This window comes from Chiloscyllium plagiosum, unplaced genomic scaffold (genome assembly GCF_037043375.1).
Source record: "Chiloscyllium plagiosum isolate Xiang-an unplaced genomic scaffold, Cpla_swu_hap1 HiC_scaffold_19, whole genome shotgun sequence".
Lineage (NCBI taxonomy): Eukaryota > Metazoa > Chordata > Chondrichthyes > Orectolobiformes > Hemiscylliidae > Chiloscyllium > Chiloscyllium plagiosum.
In genome coordinates this window covers 60,361,075-60,381,525 of record NW_028270157.1, presented here as the reverse complement: position 1 = coordinate 60,381,525, position 20,451 = coordinate 60,361,075, and the positions used below count along the sequence as shown (strand labels likewise).

General features: G+C 41.7%; 1 protein-coding gene across 2 annotated transcripts in view; it reads right to left on the bottom strand.

Moving 5' to 3' along the window:
• The window catches only part of LOC122559510 (A disintegrin and metalloproteinase with thrombospondin motifs 20), a 384,605-nt gene that overhangs the window by 249,894 nt on the left and 114,260 nt on the right, over positions 1-20,451 (bottom strand). The window contains exons 5-7 of one of the 2 annotated variants that reach the window (XM_043709081.2): positions 10,976-11,059; positions 1,607-1,731; positions 869-909 (exon numbers count right to left, since the gene is read on the bottom strand). In XM_043709081.2, the coding sequence (XP_043565016.2) occupies positions 869-909; positions 1,607-1,731; positions 10,976-11,059 (250 nt within the window). The remainder of the gene's footprint in view (positions 1-868; positions 910-1,606; positions 1,732-10,975; positions 11,060-20,451) is intronic. The other variant, XM_087997440.1, reaches the window with a different exon arrangement.

Here is a 20,451-nt window from a genome sequence, read left to right as displayed (position 1 = left end):
GTCTTCTTTTCCCTCAGAACTAAATTAATTATTCAGAAAATTCCTTTTGTAGTTCAGTATTGGAATTGTTTGTTTCCTGATTAAAATCAAATAACTGAATAATTCAAATCAAACACCTTTGAATTAGAGGAGTAGATATTAGTAGAGATTTAGGAGGACAATGAGCAGCAAAGATGTAAGTTTTGAAATCACTTTAGAGTATCGAAATGCAAAACTGTCTTGGGAAATTTGGTGCATGTGAAAAGAGATTACACATGAACCTCCCTCCACCAAATTTCAGTTATAAACCGGGAATCGCACTGGCAAAGAAAGAGTACAGCAAAGATACTGAAATAGAGAAGCATGGAAAGAGAAACAAACATGGACAGCACAAGGCAGAGAAAAAAAAACAGACCATGTTAAATGGAGGGAGAAAGAGAAAGGGCTGCAGAAAATATTGGGACAGAGAGTGAGATTAAGAGAAAGACTTCCGGTAAAAATTAGTGAACAAAACTGTCATTTATTTGAAACAGAGATACCATAACCTTCAAAGAAACTACACATTGCATTGATCAAAATTTCATGCATATTGATGAATCCATTGTTACAAAACAGACTGTTAAATAAAACTTATGGCGTCTACAAGTTATATAAGGGTTCAGTTGAGCAACTCTGTGAAACATCCAAACCTTTCATCAGAACTGCATTTTCATGCATAACAGGATTGAACAAGAGAGATTTAAATCAATATTTTTATGCTGAGACAATAAAAAGCAGTTTGAATCTCATCACATTCTAAAAGATCACCATTCCAGTTTTCTTAGCATGAATCTTGTACAGTAAGCCCACAATGCATGGTTAGCTGTGAAAGTTGGTCTGTTTCACTTACCCAAAGTATCACACTTGTTTCTAGCTCTACAAATGTCTTCCCTAAAATCAAACAAATTAAACTAGATAAGAATTTTTAATAAAGAATGAAATTCTGATCAGTACTGACAGAGGAAATTAATGTACAGCCTTGGGGTAGGGAATGGTTAAGGGGTTTAAAAAAAATTACTCAACTATTATTATTAGGAACTAGAGGTAATGTAGATTGGGCAGATACTGGCCTCTGAGGTTCAGAAAATAGAAGGCACAGACAAGCAAAGAAAGTTCTCCTTCTCTACTTGTCTGTGTTACTCAGATTTGGAATTTAATGTGCCCAAAGCTTAAATAGGACATGCTTATATAGATCAAGATTACACTGGATTCTTATTGTTGCTGTTTGGAAGTGTCAATGATAATTAATTAAAATCGACAACTGCCCAGAGATTTCCTCATTGCAACTTGCTGACTCTGATCATATACCCTGAAATGATGGCTAGTAACAATGTATTACACCCTTATTTTGCAACAGTACGCAGTCCAAGAATTGAACGGTACTGACTGATCTTCAAACATAAAACCCAGCCAGCCTGGTGCTTCATTCTAGCTTACTTTAGCTAATTTATTTTGCTAGTAATCCACATTTTGTTTGTAGTTAATATATTGCAGGATATTCACCTCGGGAGTCATCACATTAGGAACTGAACATAACAACCTAGAGTCAGGCAACAGAAGTGAAAATTCAGGAGCAAGCAATAGTTACCTAGTGATGAGGACTGCAGTGTCATGATGGGACGGGTGCGCATCATCCAGGATGTTCTGTGTCTGCTGCCACACACAGAAGTTATGAAGAGTTGTAGCTGCGTTAAAACTGATGGATGGTCCTTCCTGAATAGGCAAAGAAAGCAAGACATTAAGAATGTGGAACTTTCTTGCCTGCAGACTGCAGCAGCAGCAGCTTTTCAAAATGAATGGTACTATCATTGGAAAAAGGTTCAGAGTGATCAAGATTCACACCAGTCCTTAGAATTTCACACTGTCAAATGGCACTTTCAAACACCCCTGAGGGTCCCAGTATTTATTGACAGATATCAGGGGCAATTGGGCTCTTCCCATTTCACTCGCTGCTACTCAAGTTCGTAGTGAATTAAACTGGATGATTACTCTCGCCTCACTCCCACTCCTACTCATCCCAGGCTGAGAAAAGACTGAAATAAAAGCAAAGTGCTAAAAATGCTCAGCAAGCCCAGCAATATAAGTGAAGTGTTTCAAGATGAATGAGACTCTTTGCTAGAATTGGTCCTGTAGGAATACTCGTGAGATGAGGAGTTTAACTCTCAAAATATCACAAAGACTGGCTGATCCAATCCAGCCATATAAGTCAATTAGTGGCGGAGATCAGACAGGTGTATGGACTGAGGGAATAGAGGAGAGAGGAGGAGACAAATGGGATGTAACTGAGAAGGATGGAGAAGGTAACAGCAGAAAAGGAGAAATTATAGGAGTGGGTTGACATTTTCAGACAGGCAATGGTGATTCAGAAATGGGCAATAACTGAGGTAAATAGGCGGTCTATCTTTTTTTTCTTCATGGATATAATTGGCAGCTTATGTTGTAAAACCCACATCGCTGCTTGTTTTTTCTTGTCACTGCTTTAAGATCAGGACTATTTCTGAGATGTCAGCTTGCAGGGAACATGCCAGCTTTCCTAAAAAGGATTTCCTAAAGCAGTTTCTGCTTTTTGAGGGTGCACCAAATGAATCAGGAAGGAGTGGAGGTTTAGCATGGCTTTCACAGTTACATTGCCATGGTGTCGCTGGAGAAGGGCTGTCCTGTTTAATACCCAAATAAACAAGCTACAGAATTCATGGGAAGACGTGAAGCTGCATAAGATTGGCACAGTTAACTAGCCACAGGGGAGGGTTACTTTGAGGAAGAGACTTAACAAAAGAAGCTAAATACTTAAATCCTAATCTAGTCAGCGAGCTAGGTGAGTAGCCAGTAAATGTGCCTTTCCTTCTCACACGACCTTATCTTCCACTCGACACTTACCTCTCATGCCTGCTGAAGTAGTTGAGGCTTCCTCAGTCAATGTTTTGGAAGTTAAGATAGATAAGTTTTTGAAAAGTGAAGGAATTTCTGGTTATGGTGAGAGGGTGGTTAGGTGGAATGAAGATCTTGGAAAGCTCAGCCATGATCTTATTGAATGGTGGAGCAGGCTCAAGGGGCCAGATGGGCTCCCCCTGGTCCTGGTTCTTATGTTCATTCTGAATGAAAGGCACACACTGCAGCAGCAATTAATACCGATAACCCTTAAAATCCCTCAAATTAAATAAACAGCTATAAATCCCCTCTCTCTGAATATTCCCACTACATGTCGTCCAATCACATTAATGAGGATGTTAATACTCGCTATCATTTGAGCACCCCATATTTCTGATTTCTCGATTCTCTTTCTGCACGTGCAGGTCCAGGTGGTCTGACAGAAGGATGCTCACTTGTAGGGTACCACAGGCTAGAATTCTGGCTGCATGACACCAGTTCAAATCTGCATCATATGAAAATAGATTGTGCTCAAGCGTATGCATGTGAGACTGCCTGACAGCAACTGAGTGAGGGAGGAGGATGGGGAAGAGCTGGGATGAATCCTCCATCTTTGTTCAATGGTCCTGCAAGATGGACACGTAACATCAAATGTTGACAGTATTTGTATTTCCCAGTTGAAAGACCATTGGAGTGGAGGCAGTCCAAAGAATGAGTGCAGGAAAACTAGCCCAAGCATCATTTCATCTAACCTATTCACTTATGGAGATAAACTGAAACAAATATGTGACACATTGAAACAAAATTTCAATCATTGTTGTATTGAGAGTAACCTAGCAAAGTAAATTTCTGACCTGTTGGAGAATATGGATTGGATTTTGAGCAGATCCTATCATGAGTAATCAATCACTCCAACAGATCATTTAACTATTTACATACCATGAATTTTGGAATATGTGCTATGAAGCTTGAATTAATGACACATTCTGCTCTTCCCTTTCTGTAGGTATACCACAGGAAGCAATGTCATAACCTTAAGCAGATTAATAGATTATACTGATTTGATGCCTAGTGGCATGACTGAGGTGGTGAATGGGTATCAGTTGGTGCAGTAAATCTATATAAGATGCAGACTGACATGCCTGCCATAACTCTCTGCTTTCCCCTCTTTGTCTTTCAACGTCAGGATTCCAATTGGAATACTTATGATATAATTTATCATTGTGACAATTGAAAATTCTCCAACTGGAAGCTTGGCTGCAAACCTTCAAAAAGCACCAAATCAACCAGCTTCATAAAACTATCCTTAAATACTAGTTTTACTGTGCAGTGGTTGAAATCGAACAACTTCCCTTTAAATCCTGACCTGGTGTCACTTTCAGAATGGCCTAAACTGCAGTGGGCCACTTGATCAAAAGTAAGGCCATTGTTCAGCACATTATCAGCTTAGGTGATGGCAAAATTTTGAGGATGGGTTTAATATTATCATAAAATGCCTCACGATTTTGACATGAGCTTGGTCCAGTTTCATCACCGTCTTCTGAGCAGCAGACCATCAGTTTCCTGATGGGAATCATCTATTGCCCCATATTGACATCAGCAGAAATAATCAGAGAACACACATTGGGATGCAGACTGAGTGGTTAAAGTGATGAACTTGAAATTGATCAGTGGGCTCCTGGGGTGCAGTGCTAGTGGCCCAGCAGGCAGTTTTTTTTTTAAGATTACTTACAGCGTGGAAACAGACCCTTCAGCCCAACAAGTCCACACCGACCCGCCGAAGTGCAACCCACCCAGACTCATTCCCCTACATTTCACCCCTTCACCTAACACTAAGGGCAATTTAGCATGGCCAATTCACCTAACCTGTACATTTTTGGATTGTGGGAGGAAACTGGAGCACCCGGAGGAAACCCACGCAGACACAGGGAGAATGTGCAAACTCCACACAGAGAGAGTCATCTGAGGCGGGAATTGAACCCGGGTCTCTGGCGCTGTGAGGCAACAGTGCTAACCACTGTGCCACCGTCCCGCCCACTAAGTCAGGTTCCACCTACTCCAAAAGTCTGTCAAATTCTATCTGTGCAAGTTGATTAAAAATAGCAATACTAGGACATCCTGAAAATCCAAGTCCAAAAAAAATTGTTTTCGTTTAACTAATTAAATAAGCACCCGACCGAATGCCCACTGTCTAAATCCTGAACGAATGAAAGAGCTGGAATTCAAAAGAAAGCAATCCTATCAATGTTGGTTTGTGGATGTAAGGTTTTACATTGGCAACTGGACTGAAGGGGAGGGCAATTGGAGCAGTCCTGCCTATGTTGACCTCTGTACAGAGTGCTGTTAGGCATGTGCACCAGAAGAATAGGATTGAGTTTGGCTATGATGCCCCCTTGTGGCCAAATTGATGATTGATCTCAATATCAAGGTACATAAAACAGAAATGGACCTTGCAAAAAACTAATCCGCAAATTGTAGGTGTCTGGTGCCTGTGAATACCATAGCCCAGAAAATGTATCGTTCATCACCAACATTTGTTGTCTTTATTTTAATAATATGCAGCCTTCGTTAATATTGCTGAAAATCTTGCTCCTTCCAACCTATGCATTCACTTCCAACCGACCTGCACTTATTCCCTTACCATTGAGAACAATTGAGTCATCAAGCCTTCTCCTGATCTAGTTCATCCTACTCAGGAACCCTCAGCAATAAGGAACTCCCTTATTCAAAGTTTTCTGGCTTACAATCTTCAATCTTTTAAAATACAAGCCAAGTATCAAATGGTGCCTTATGAGAGGTCATTAACTGTTAATATAAAATATTAACTGTTTCTCTCCCTCCAGATGCTGCCAGTCCTGCTGAGTGCATTCAGCACAATCTCTTTCTGTTTCAGAATTTAAGAATCTGCCTTATTCTGTTTTTTGATCGAACCATCTTTTCTTGATTTACCAACACCCTCCCCCCACCCCCAACCCCCAACCCCCTCCCCCCAGGGTTGAAGTTTTGGTCGCTTGCCTGGGTTTCTCAGTTAAAAAAAAAAGCAGGAAATCAATTCCTTCAGTGGTAATGCAGACAGGAGGAGATTGGCCCAAAATGGGAAACTTCCTTTTTGCGGCATGTTAAAAGCTGCAGAATAATAATAACTTTGCACCCGAGCATATCTTTCTGACTACTGTCAACAAACCTTGGGAAAAGTTTCAACAGCATAACTGTACTTCCCCCATACGGACTTATCCTGTGTTTGACAAAGTTTTTGTTGTATTAACTTGGCTGCACTTTTTCCTTGTCTAAAATTATCTGTGGGAGTTCAGCCAGTGCCATTATTTAACCTGCCCCTAGTTTTCAAAGTATCCATTTTTCTATCATGTGATTAGAGTCAAAGAGTCATATAGCACAGATATAGACCCTTCGGTCTATGTCATCCATGCCAACCAGGTTTCCAACCTAAACTAGTCCCACTTTTCTGCATTTGGCCCACATCCCAGTAAACCTTTGTTATTCATGTACTTGCCCAAAAGTCCTTTAAAATGTTGTAACTGTATCTGTATCTACTACTGCTGGCAGTTCATTCCACATATGCACCAACCTCTGTTTGAAAAGGTTGCCCCTCAGGTCCCTTTTAAATCTTTCTTCTCTCACCTTAAACCTACGCCCTCTAGTTCTGAACTCCCCTGCTCTTGGGAAAAGACTTTTGCTGCTCACCTCATCTATGCCCCTCATGATTTTATTATGTCACCCCTCAACCCCCTGCACTGCAGGAAAAAAGGTCCCAGCCTATCCGGCCTCTCCTTATAACTCAAACCCTCTAGTCCTGATAACATCCTGGGAAATCATTTCTGCACCCTTCTCAATTTAATCATATCCTTCCTATAGCAGAGTGACCAGAACTGTACACAGTATTTCAAAAGTGGTCTCATCAATGTTTGGTACAGCCGCAACATAGAATTCCCACAATATCATAGCAGTCCATTCAGCCAATCAAATTCACACCATACTTCCGAAGAGCATGCCACCCAGCCCCATTCCCCCTTATCCTACCCCTGTATCCTTACATTCCTCGTACCTAATCAACTTAGCCTGCACTTCCCTGGACATAGTGGGCAATTTAGCATGGCCAATCCACCATCCTGTACACCCGGATTCAATTCCTGCCTCAGGCGACTGACTGTGTGGAGTTTGCACATTCTCCTCGTGTCTGCGTGGGTTTCCTCCGGGTGCTCCGGTTTCCTCCCACAGTCCAAAAATGTGCAGGTTAGATGAATTGGCCATGCTAAATTGCCTGTAGTGTTAGGTGAAGGGGTGAAATGTAGGGGAATGGGTCTGGGTTGGTTGCGCTTCGGCGGGTCGGTGTGGACTTGTTGGGCTGAAGGGCCTGTTTCCACACTGTAAGTAATCTAATCTACTCTGAGTAATCTAATCTAATCGTTCTTTGTTAGTTTACTTCTTCGCTGCCCCAAAATACCTTCCAATGGCCATCCACAAATGGAAGCACTTTCTAAAATCAAGGTATAAATAAAGTGGAACTAATCAGAATATCAGCACAGTCAGTGAAACTGAAATGTCAAAGTCTGTTTTATAAAATAAGAACGGAATGTGCTGGAAAAACTCAGCAGGTCTGGCAGCATCTGTGGAGAGAGAAACAGAACCGACGTTTTGAAGGATCTTTAGAAAAACTACTTGTTGTATTTTGTTTCTGGTCATTATTGGCAGATGTATAATAGCTGTTGCTCACAGTCAGATAGTACACAGCATTCTCTTGCTGTCTTGTTCCAAGCTTTTGCATGGCTACAGAGAATATTTGAGTCGCGAGTGTAGTGCTGGAAAAGCACAGCAGGTCAGGCGGCATCAGGAGCTCCTCGGATGCTGCCTGACCTGCTGTGCTTTTCCAGCATTACACTCTCGACTCTGAGCTCCAGCATTTGCAGTCCTCACTTTCTCCTACAGAGAGTATTATTCAGGCAGCGCTGGAACATACACTGTGGGATAATCACTGATGTTAATGCAATGTCCACAGTCACCTCCGTAATACATAAACCTTTCCAAATGCTACTGAAAGCAATGCCATTTTATATACTAGGTAATTTCCAGTTTAGTTTAGGCCTAGTTAAAGATACTTCAAATGTATAAGCTGTACCTAAACAATTCCAAACAAATATTGACTTAATAAAAACTTAAATGCAATTTCTACTTCATTAATTATAAAAGTTTACTTTCATACTTGCCATGCATCCGCAAAATGGGGTCAGTTAGCTCAGTTGGCTGGATGAAACTAGGCAAAAGTGAGGACTGCTGATGCTGGAGATCAGAGTCAAGATTAGAGTGGTGCTGGAAAAGCACAGCAGGTCAGGCAACATCTGAGGAGCAGGAAAGTCGATGTTTTGGGCAGGAGCCCTTCATCAGGAAGGGCTCATGCCCAAAACGTCAATCTTCCTGCTCCTTGGATGCTGCCTGACCTGCTGTGCTTTTTCAGCACCACTCTAATCTTGACTCAGTAGGCTGGATGGCTAGCTTGCAATACAGCAGAAGACCAATAACATGGGTTTAATTCCTGCATTGGCTGATTAGCCCTTGAAGGAATCTTCTCCTCAACCTCTTCCCTTGCCTTGGGAGTGGTGACCCGTAGGTTAAACCAACACCAGTCATTTTTCTCTAATGGGAAAGTAGGACGATCGTGATTTTATCTTACGTATGGCATTTCTACACCCGAACTGTTTAAAAAAATAATATTTTTATCGATCATGGAGCACGTAGTTATCTAGTGAACTGATCGTGCATCTCCTGGATTGAGGTGTGAATCCAGCCTTGAATAATCTCTACCTTAGATCTCAGCACTGGATAGGAAAGTGACAATGGAATGATGTTTTCACTGCAACTCACATGGAACCCAAGTCTAAACCATATAACAATGAAATAGGGAAAAAGATGCATCCTTTAAAAAAAAACATTGACTGAAAATGTCTGGGGAGCTTGACAACCCCTTGTGCAGCGTAAGGGAATTCTATTTACAAATTCAGGGTGAACATTTGTAGGTTAGAAGACTACTCCTAGTTAGAGATGGTATATCAGGAGAATATACCTATTTCTATCAGTTGGACCATCTGTGAGCATTATTATTAATTATGAGGAAAATACCTTAATTTTAAAACTCTTAAATCTCCTCTTGACCTTCTGTGTTCGAGGGAAAACTATGCCAGCTTTAATCTCTACATGTAACACATTGCCTCGTCACATGCATCATGCTGGTAAATTGCCATTGTGCCCTCTTCAAAGCTTTGAAATCCTTCCTGAACTGTACCCTATGTTGGAGAAAGTGTGGTCTGCAGATGCTGGAGATCAGAGCTGAAAAATGGGTTGCTGGAAAAGCGCAGCAGGTCAGGCAGCATCAAAGAAGCATGAGAATCGGCGTTTCTGGCACAAGCCCTTCTTCAGGAATGAGGAGGGTGTGCCAAGCAGGCTAAGATAAAAGATAGGGAGGAGGGACTTGGGGGAGGGGCATTGGGAATACGATAGGTGGAAGGAGGTTAAGGTGAGGGTGATAGGCCGGAGAGGGGGTGGGGGCAGAGAGGTCGGGAAGAAGATTGCAGGTCAAGAAGGCAGTGCTGAGTCCGAGGGTTGGGACTGAGATAAGATGGGGGGAGGGGAAATGAGGAAGCTGGAGAAATCTGCATTCATCCCTTGTGGTTGGAGAGTTCCTAGGCAGAAGATGAGGCGCTCTTCCTCCAGGCGTCATGCTGCCATGGTCTGGCAATGGAGGCCAAGGACCTGCATGTCCTTGGTGGAGTGGGAGGAGGAGTTAAAGTGTTCAGCCACGGGGCGGTTGGGTTGTTAGCCAATACCACGGCTGAGGCCTGACCAGTGAGCTATAGTAAATCTGTATTTGCACAGTGTGAAAATGTTGGTCTGACAGCAAACTCTAAACTGCTCCTCAACCGTGAAAATATTTACCTCAACTCATGTTACTTTTCAAAATTTAACAACGTGGACTAAAAATTGGTCAGAGCTACATGTGGAAGGCAGGCCTGCTGAAAGTAAAGGGTTGGAGTTGACGCAGACCAGGGGAGGGGGGGGGGGGGGTGGGGGATCTGGGGGAGTGAAGCAGAATAATATGCCAATTTTGGTGAGCCAGAGGTTCAGATTTATAGAACTTCCTCAATTTTAGTTGTGTTGTATTTTTCAAAATAATCTCACAGTTGGCAGACTAAGCAATCACAACAAAAATGTTTCCGAAACTGCCCCTTGTGACGTGACCCATTTGGTCAGTCTATGCCCTTTTTATTATTTTATTCAATGTTTCCGTTGACAAATTCTGATTGAAATTAGTACAGCCACAACCGATTCCTTTTGGGTTCGATTCCATATCATTTCATCAATTGATTTTGTTGGCTGCTAATGTGCAGTTCGCAGGACATAACATGTGTGAGACACAATTTGAAGAAATCAAAAATATAGGTCATCGAAGTGGATGAGGCAACAAATGAGTCAAGAGCACTGAGCAAAAAAAAATTGAGGTCTGACATAGGAAGTGGAAGACCATGTTTGTTATTGTTCTGTTTTTATGAGGCAAGTGAGGACAACTGTTCAGGAAACTTGACCATTTCTGGTTGACAATCCAGAAATCCCTACCTAACATCCACTTGTGTAATTACAAATACCACCAATTCTGCACAAAGCAAAGGCCTATCTTGACATACTCAGGGTTACCGGGACTGCCTGTTAATAACATCACCCACATTGCAAGAATAAATCTTTGGGAATGAGTTTAAGGAAAATAATGTCAAAGGGAAATGAGATTGGATATCATCATATACTGTTCCATATTTAAACTGAAGTACAGGTTGTTCCGGTATAACGCGTGTTTCGTCAATGTGAATTGCAACCGATGAATTGTGAATGCTGTTTGGATAACGCAAACTTTCTACAGAATGGGTATGGCAATCTTCTATAGTGATCTTCTACAGAGCGATTTTCTGTAGCATGAGATTGCGGGGGAACGCAACTGTCGTGTTATAGCAGAATGACCTGTACATCAATGCAAAATGTTAGGGTAACGTCACTATCTAGAGAAGCTACAATGAAGATTTGCACTCACCTGTTCATTATGAATCACATTTAACTTCACAATAACAATGTTGATGAGGTTTCCAACACTGGGGTCTCGGTAGATTGCAGCTACCTAAAACAGACACATATCAAAGAGAGGAATGTTGAAACAATGTCAGGTATAGAATCTATTCAGAACTGCCAAAGTTTACTGGAAAGTCATGACAAAGCTAGTTAAATACTCACGGTTATTAAAAGTTACATCCACCAAACAAAGGTATATATTTAGATCAAAATGAATGAGATTTAAGGCTTGACTTGCCTGTACTGTGGTTTAGCAATAAAGGTCAAGTACATTTTATGGAATTGTTATGTGGAGTGTAGGAGGTTGAGGGGTGACCTTATAGAGGTTTATAAAATAATGAAGGGTATAGATAAAGCGAGTGGCAGGTGTTTATTTTACTGAGGATGAGTGATTTCAAGACTAGGGGGCAAATGTTTAAGGTGAGAGGAGAAAGATTTTAAAAAAGATGTGAGGGTAATTTTTTTTTTCGCACTCAAAGAGTGGTTTGTGTGTGGAATGAATTTCCAGATGAAGTGGAGGGTGTGGATATAGTTATTTCACATAAAACTCACTGGATAAGTGCATGACTAAGAAATAGTTGGAGGAATATGGGCTAAGTGCAGGCAGGTGGGACAAGTTTAGTTTGGGATGGAGCGGTTGGACTGAAGGGTCTGCTTCCTTACCGTATGATTCTATGAAAGAAGAAAACTTTTTTGCTTAAATCAACCCTTGAAATATGACAGTTGAGTGCAATGTTCTCTGTAAGATCAGTTTCTCTCTCCACCCCGGAGGCTCCCTGCCCCTCATTCCTAATGAAGGGCTTTTGCCTAAAACGTCAATTTTCCTGCTCCTCAGATGCTGCTTGACCTGCTGTGCTTTTCCAGCACCACTCTAATCTTGTCTCTAAGATCAGTGTTTTACAGAGAAACAATTATGGATAAAATCAGTATTCCATCCCTGGCTCCAAATCATTAACGCAGGTTCCTTTTCACTCTGGGTCAATACAACAAATACTGAACTTCTCTTTTAATTCCAAAATAGGCAATCCTAAGCTGCAAATCATACTTAGATTGCCATTCTACTCCTAAGTCTGTAATAATAGACCAAGTTGTTTGTTGGATCTTGCTGCGTGCAATTTTCACGCTCGGTTTCCTACCTTGCAACCATGACCTAATTTCAGACGTGTCTGACTGACTGTAAAGTACTTTGGGACAACCTGAAACTATGTGGGAGGCACAATATTTTTGCAGGCTTTCCTTTTGTTTAAGGTGAGGATCAGAATTATTCGCTTACGAATAACCATGAAACATTGAGAAAATTTTTGCAGGCAGCACTACAGTTAAATTTACAGAAATACCTTTTAACCAAACACTTCACGTGGAAGGGGTGGTTTTGAGAACACACGCAGAGATACATAAATAAATATCTCTGTGCCTGTTTTTTCTCCACTGAAAAGAAAATACAGGAAATGTGAAAATGAGAATGTGAGAGAAAAGGTCGATACGTTCTCCAGACACAAGGTACATTTATATAGAATCCCAGTGCAGTTTAAATCAAGGTTTAATTAGAGTAACTGGTGCTGTGAGTCTTTTCTCATCTTGTTTTGAAACAGATGAAATCTGGTGCAATATAGGATATCCTCATAGTGAGCATTAAGCTGGTGATCAGCTCCAAAAAGTACACTTCAACAGTGAATTCTCCTTTTCGGAATGTAAGGATAAAACTTCAAGTTGAGCAGCTAAAACAGTTTCACTGTGGAGAAGACACACTTCAACCGCATTTGATCTGAACTGCTCCTTAAGAATTGGAAATTGTTATTTTAAAAATAGAGCTGACATACGTTCACTTGTGAAACAGATTTTCTGTGATATACTGAAGTGGAACATTTGCTAAACTTTAATGCCAGAGTTAAGGCTTGCACTTTAATGATCAACAGAATTTAATTCTTCACTTTATCACCTCAGCTTCTGAAAACTAGAGTCTATGAAAATTTTATTTGAAAAATCAGAGAAAGAATATTCTGAATAAATGTGCAACACTAGCAATCCCCAATAGTTTATTTCTAGATATTGTCCAGCTGCTTTCTTGTGTTTGGGTGCTCCTTTATTTTTGTTTGAGATTATGGCTCCCCAGCAAACATGTACCTGCTCTCTCTCATTCATAATTCTTTTGATTGTCATGTGCTTTCTGCTATAAGGATGTATGGCCCAATCTCCCAGGTTAACCACATGATGTTACAGCAACGTGTTTGCATTTACTATTAGTCTGGTGATGTTTAGGCCTCATTTGAATGGTCTCCAACATCCAAACAGTGGCTGCATCCATTGTATTTTAAATTTTCCTCTGTACATGCTAAAGTCTCTGATGTTCTAAGACACTGCACCAACTAGTCTGGCAAAGAAATCAGAGGGGTCACAGACAGTTAAGTTACATTGAGATCCCATGGAAACACTCCCAAAGTACGATAGTTTTGAGGCCCAATGACCAATAATAGTTATATCCAAGAGAAAATCCCATTGGAAAACACTGTAGTATCCAAGAGGCTTTGATGAGCAATGTGTTTTACACAGATGCCCTTGTGTCATTAAAATATTGGCAACATCTTGTGGAGAAAGTGAGGGCTGCAGATGCTGGAGATCACAGCTGAAAATGTGTTGCTGGAAAAGCGCAGCAGGTCAGACAGCATCCAAGGAACAGGAAAATCGACGTTTCGGGCATAAGCCCTTGTTCAGGAATGAGGAAAGTGTGTCCAGCTGGCTAAGATAAAAGGTAGGGAGGAGGGACTTGGGGAGGGGCGTTGGAAATGCGATAGCTGGAAGGAGGTCAAGGTGAGGATGATAGGCCGGAGTGGGGTGGGGGCGGAGAGGTCAGGAAGAAGATTGCAGGTTAGGAAGGCGGTGCTGAGTTCGAGGGATTTGACTGAGACAAGGTGGGGGGAGGGGAAATGAGGAAACTGGAGAAATCCCAGTTCATCCCTTGTGGTTGGAGGGTTCCCAGGCAGAAGATGAGGTGCTCTTCCTCCAACCGTCGTGTTGCCATCGTCTGGCGATGAAGGAGTCCAAGGACCTGCATGTCCTTAGTGGAGTGGGAGGGGGAGTTAAAGTGTTGGGCTACGGGGTGGTTGGGTTGGTTGGTCCGGGTGTCCCAGAGGTGTTCTCTGAAACGTTCCTCAAGTAGGCGGCCTGTCTCCCCAATATAGAGGAGGCCACATCGGGTGCAGCGGATGCAATAGATGATGTGTGTGGAGGTGCAGGTGAATTTGTGGCGGATATGGAAGTGTCCCTTGGGGCCTTGGAGGGAAGTAAGGGGGGAGGTGTGGGCGCAAGTTTTGCATTTCTTGTGGTTGCAGGGGAAGGTGCCGGAAGTGGAGGTTGGGTTGGTGGGGAGTGTGGACCTGACGAGGGAGTCATGGAGGGAGTGGTCTTTTCGGAATGCTGATAGGGGAGGGGAGGGAAATATATCCCGGGTGGTGGGGTCCGTTTGGAGGTGGCAGAAATGACGGCGGATGATACGTTGTACATGGAGGTTGGTGGGGTGGTAGGTGAGGATCAGTGGGGTTCTGTCCTGGTGGCGGTTGGAGGGGCGGGGCTCAAGGGCGGAGGAGCGGGAAGTGGAAGAGATGCGGTGGAGGGCATCGACTACTACGTCTGGCGGGAAATTGCGGTCCTTGAAGAAGGAGGCCATCTGGGTTGTACGGTTTTGGAACTGGTCCTCCTGGGAGCAGATGCGGCGGAAACGAAGGAATTGGGAATATGGGATGGCGTTTTTACAGGGGGCAGGGTGGGAGGAGGGGTAGTCTAGGTAGCTGTGGGAGTCAGTCGATTTATAGTAAATGTCCGTGTCGATTCGGTCACCCGAGATAGAAATGGAAAGCTGCTGTCTTTGTTGATGACAACTGGATAAAGGAACCGTGGGCAGGACTTTGCATTCACAGTTCCTCATTCACAGGGATTTCCTTCCCGAAATGAACGTCCTATGGAGGCAAGTCCCACTAAAATGGGGTGAAGAAATATTTTGTTTACTCAGTTAAAAAGAACTAAAAATTAATCATGTCTGAAGCATTTGCTCTGAAGATTCAGGTAATGCTTATTGTCAAAGTTAACAATGTCAATCATTTACTCCAGAATTCTGTGATAAATTAGGTTGATTGTATCTGCAAATGCTCAAACGCAGTTTTGGAAATGGAATATGTGGAGAGAAAGTCATACAGTCTGACTTTAATGCGTCCCTCAAGTATTTTCATAAATCAACTGGGTCATGTAAACTGCAGTAGTATATATTTGGGGCAAATATATTATCTGAAGTAGGTCTGGGTGTAGAATGGATTTTAAACCTGTCTTTTCATCATTGTGAGCCAGTTTTAAATATTACTGAGATTGGTTAGTGATGAAGTTTCCATATACTCTTTTTGATGATTGTTCACAAAGTTTAGTCTCCAGTAGATGGTCCACAAAACAAACAATAGGTGTTTAACGTTATAAATGTGGTTGACCAAGGTCCCACATAGTAGGCACGAGCAAATGGATAAACCTGAAGATCAAGACAAACACACCATCTTTATCTCAGCACAAGGTAACTACCCTCTGGTGTGACCATTAAATATGACTTCCAGAAGGAAAACTCTTTAACCTGAGTCACCTCCACACCCACACTAAATTGACCATAGCCATTAACTGCAGTGTTGTTGTACAAATCAGCAGCGTTGACCCTGATAGTGACATACCCATGTCCCACAAAAGTTTTTTTTTTAATTCAGAAAGGCTGATAAACTGATAAACTGAATAAAAGGTCACCAAATGTCACTATTTCAGAGAGAAACTTATTCCAACATTTCCATTTTGGGTTTTCCATTTTGACAGTGGTTTACACATGAATGAAATCACCCAGAATGATTACTCCTACTATGAGGGAAAAAAGGGTGAATCAGCTCCCCTTTTTGTAACCCCTTTCCGCAACTGCAACGAAGACTTTGAATTCTTTTTAAACACAGAACTGTATCACACTTCAATTAAAATGTAATTCACTAGATCAAAATTAAGGAGCCAAGTACAGAGTTTTCTTGAGTGAAAGAATGAGGAATTTTATTACTTAAGAAAAATAATAAAACATGTCAAATGCAGGCATAAAATCTAAAGGGAGATAAAAGAAAGGAAAATTAAAAAATGCAATCCTTAAGGGTTCTTGAGTTATAGTTGAACTTGAGACCGTGGCTATTGAGTTTCTCATGATTCAGATTTGCTCCTGACATTATTCTCAATATTATTCAAAACATAATCCTACAAGTCAGCAGGCAAATAGTCCACCATCTTAAACATACTCTTCCACTGTATGTGGGATTATATTAAGTATCCTAACTTCAGGACACAGCCAAGAAATGTTAGGAAGGTGGAACTGGGCTATCTTTGTGGTAAAGAGGTTATGGGATAAAAAAATTATCTGGGACTGAACTGAGCATCGAAGCTTTGGACAATCTAGCTCATCCCGAGTCTAAGGGCAGCAGGCAGGATGGATTGAGAAACGAAATGCAATGGCTTAGGTCTTCTTAACATTCAGCTGGTGGAGACTGTGGTGGATCCAATGCAGGGGTTTGACAAAGGCAATGAAATAATCCAGGGAAATGGTGGGGGAGGGTATCATAAGCTGAGCCTCATAGGTGAGATGAGACCAAGGAAGGAATGAAACATTAGAGAGAGATATGAGAAACAATAGGTGTTTAACGTTATAAATGTGGTTGACCAAGGTCCCATATAGTAGGCAAGAGCAAATGGATAAACCTGAAGATCAAGACAAATACACCATCTTTATCTTGTTCATAAAGAAATTCATCAGCTTCTTCCAGTGAGGGCAGGAGGAGAAGAGTTTAAGGAGTTATTTGCTTGAGCTTCAAATATAGTGGCTTCAGTAGAGGGGGAGAAAATTATTAGATCTAAATATAGCCCAGCCAAGGTTTACAAAGCTGAACTAGTTGGGTCCAGATGTGTAATACCTTCTATCCCTTTGACTTGAGGAAGATACGGGTCATACTGGAGCACTTGTCAGAAGAGAGAGTTCAAACTGTGCTGAGGACATGGGCAAAAAAGATGGATGCCAGAGAGTGGTTGCGCAGACTGACAAGCGATAGGGAATATTGTGGCAAAAGACTTGTTAGAAGTTGTAAGTACCTTAGGGGATGATTTATTTTCCTGAAGCAGATGCAGAAGTAGAACTATTAAAATGGGAATGCCAATGATATCAGGAAGAAATGGCCAATCGGTAATTAAACTCATGGGAATTACACATCATCAGAAACAGACAAGAATTGATCATGAATGCACATAGAAACGATTGCTTTGCTTATAAAGAGCTTGTTAGAATATGAGAGTTGAATGAAATTATGCATTTGTTATCTATACAGATAAATAATCAGAACCAGCCTAGGATCCTTTCTGGTTGCATCACTATTATTTTTCCAACTTAAGAACAGTGATGCATACTTGCCCTCACCCCTCATAATCTCCACGGACTGTAGTGAAACCCATTTCCAGAATATAGATAGTATCTACCTGGTGCAAGTAAGCAAGGTTAGAGCTCAGGGGACAGTTTTAACATGGTGAAGGTCGTTGTCAGTGAAGTGCTAGAGTTGTGAATGAGTACTGGAGTGCTGTTTCAGGGTGTAGATGGGTCTAACTCTTGCGAGGGAGTTTTGAGACTAGATCAGCAAAACCAAAAGAATTGTGATCCTTTGTGAAATTTAATAAGATTTGATGACTCACTATGTTATTAACATGTAGAGGGAATTATTGAAAAATATGTGATGTGTCTTGATTACATTTGTCACTTGACATGTATATACTATGTGGAGTTTCATCACAATCTATTATCCTATATTTGCTATGTTAATTCAGGGTTCTAAAAATATTATAGATTATATTACTCTTAACATTGTACTGTTGTGTTTATTGTTTGTTCAAAGTCATCAAAGTTTGTTCTCATAGTAAGTCACCTGAATCAGACTTTGTTGACTTCAAAATTAAAAGTTATTGGTTCCTAACCAGCTCGTAGCATAAATTTGGCTGTCTGGTCTGGGATCATGACAGAACTGAGAGTTGAATGAAGTGTGCTGTTGCTAGCTGTATGGTTGAATAATCAGAACCAGCCTTTAATCCTTTTTGGTTGCATCATTATAAGTTCTCTTTTTCAGATCCTGCTGGGTAAGATCACAAACATGGATGTTACTTCCCTTTGTGTTGATCTGTAGTAGACTCTAGTCAAGTCCATTGAGTTAAATCCATTAAGCTCCTCAAGAAAACTCATTCAACACCTGTATCCTGTTTTATCACCAAGATTTACCTACAATAATAACCAAATTCATTTCTTTTGTCAGTTTGGTCAGAAAACTCAGCCTGAGTTTTTAATCGTATGTCAGGTGTGTAAATTCAATAAATTTTCCAACTCCCAATCCCAAATCCCTTGATTCAAGGAAGTTTCCGTCAGATATTCCAAGGCCGGCACAGTGTCTCAGTAATTAGCACTGCGGCCTCACAGCGCCAGGGACCCATGTTCGATTCTACCCTCAGTGACTGTCTGTGTGGAGTTTGCACGTTCTCCCCATGTCTGTGTGGGTTTCTTCTAAGTGTTCCAGTTTCCTCCCACAATCCAAAGATGTGCAGGTTAGATGAATTGGCCATAGTGTTCAGAGATGTGTAGGTTAGGTGTATCAGTCTGGGGTAAATGAAGCGTAATAGAGTAGGGGAATGGGTCTGGGTGGGTTACTCTTCAGAGGGTGTGGACTTGGTGGGTTGAAGGGCCTGTTTCCACACTGTAGGGTATGAGTTGGAGTGGCTGCTAAGTGCTACTTAAAATGTTCATTTCAATAATCGGGGACTCTTGGCCAATTATAATGAAAACAATGCAGCCCAGAGGCCCTCAACACTCACATCACCTCACTCCCTACACACTTTGCATGTCCCATCCACGCCAACCTATGACATCTCACCACCCTACACCTGACCCCTTATATCCGCCATTCCAACTTTTGTACATCTATCTATCTCATTACCCCGCAGTCTACCTATTCAAACCAAAATCCTCCAGTGATCCCCATTATTCTGTGCAAACCCCAACACCAACTTAGTGTGAAGTCACACCAACACCAACTTCCAACCTTTGCTCCCTCCAAAGAACTCCAGCAGGTTTAGACCTTTCTCTCAAATTGGCAAAGGCACAAGTGTGTGTGCGCGCGCGTGTGTTAATTGCTTCTATAAGAAGGCAGCAGCACTTTTAAATGCATCACTGCCTCCACAAAGCACAGATATTTGAAGCATGCCCCAACCACACTGTCTCTGCATTTCCCCCTCCCCATAGCAGGTGGGGTTCAGATGCAGGGCTCCTGTCATATCTTGGCTGAAAGTGTAAAGCCATTCGACTTACTGAAACTTCAGGCCCTTCCTTCATACTGTCCTATTATAATATCTTTGATTGACAACTCTCCTTATCCCATAAGTCAGCCTTTGCTTTTCCTCATTAGTGGTTTCCTCTACTTCCATTTATGTTCTCAACCACTTCTCACAAAATTGCACATTGCTATACCCTTAAATGCAATATCTGTATTTAGTTACATCAGCATTCTTGCAAGAGTGTTCTGACTGAAATCCCAATGTCCACATTTTTCTAGTTACCCCAAACTGTATTGAGATTCCAGAAAACATACAGAACACCATTGTTTGCTTAGGAAAATATGGTTAGTAAGTTTGCAGATGACACCAAAATTGGAGCTGAGAAGTAGCAGATGGAGTTTAATTCAGATAAATGTGAGGTGCTACATTTTGGGAAAGCAAAACTTAGCAGGACTTATACACTTAATGGTAAGGTACTAGGGAGTGTTGCTGAACAAAGAGACCTTGGAGTGCAGGTTCATAGCTCCTTGAAAGTGGAGTCGCAAGTAGATAGGATAGTGAAGAAGGCATTTGGTATGCTTTCCTTTATTGGTCAGAATATTCAGTACAGGAGTTGGGAGGTCATGTTGCATCTGTACAGGTCATTGGTTTGGCCACTGTTGGAATATTGCGTGCAATTCTGGTCTCCTTCCTATTGGAAAGATGTTGTGAAACTTGAAAGGGTTCAGAAGTGATTTCAGAAAGGATGTTGCCAGGGTTGGAGGAATTAAGCTATAAGGAGAGGCTGAACAGGCTGGGGCTGTTTGCCCTGGAGCATCGGAGGCTGAGGGGTGACCTTATTGAGGGGCATGGATAGAGTAAATAGAGAAAGTCTTTTCCGTGGTGTCGAGGAGTCCAGACTAGAGGGCATAGGTTTAGGGTAAGAGGGAAAAGATATAAAAGAGACTTAAGGGGCAATTTTTCATGCAGAGGGTGGTACATGTATGGAATGAGCTGCCAGAGGAAATGGTGGAGGCTGGTACAATTGCAACATTTAAAAGGCATTTGGATAGGTATATGAATAGGAAAGGTTTGGAGGGATATGGG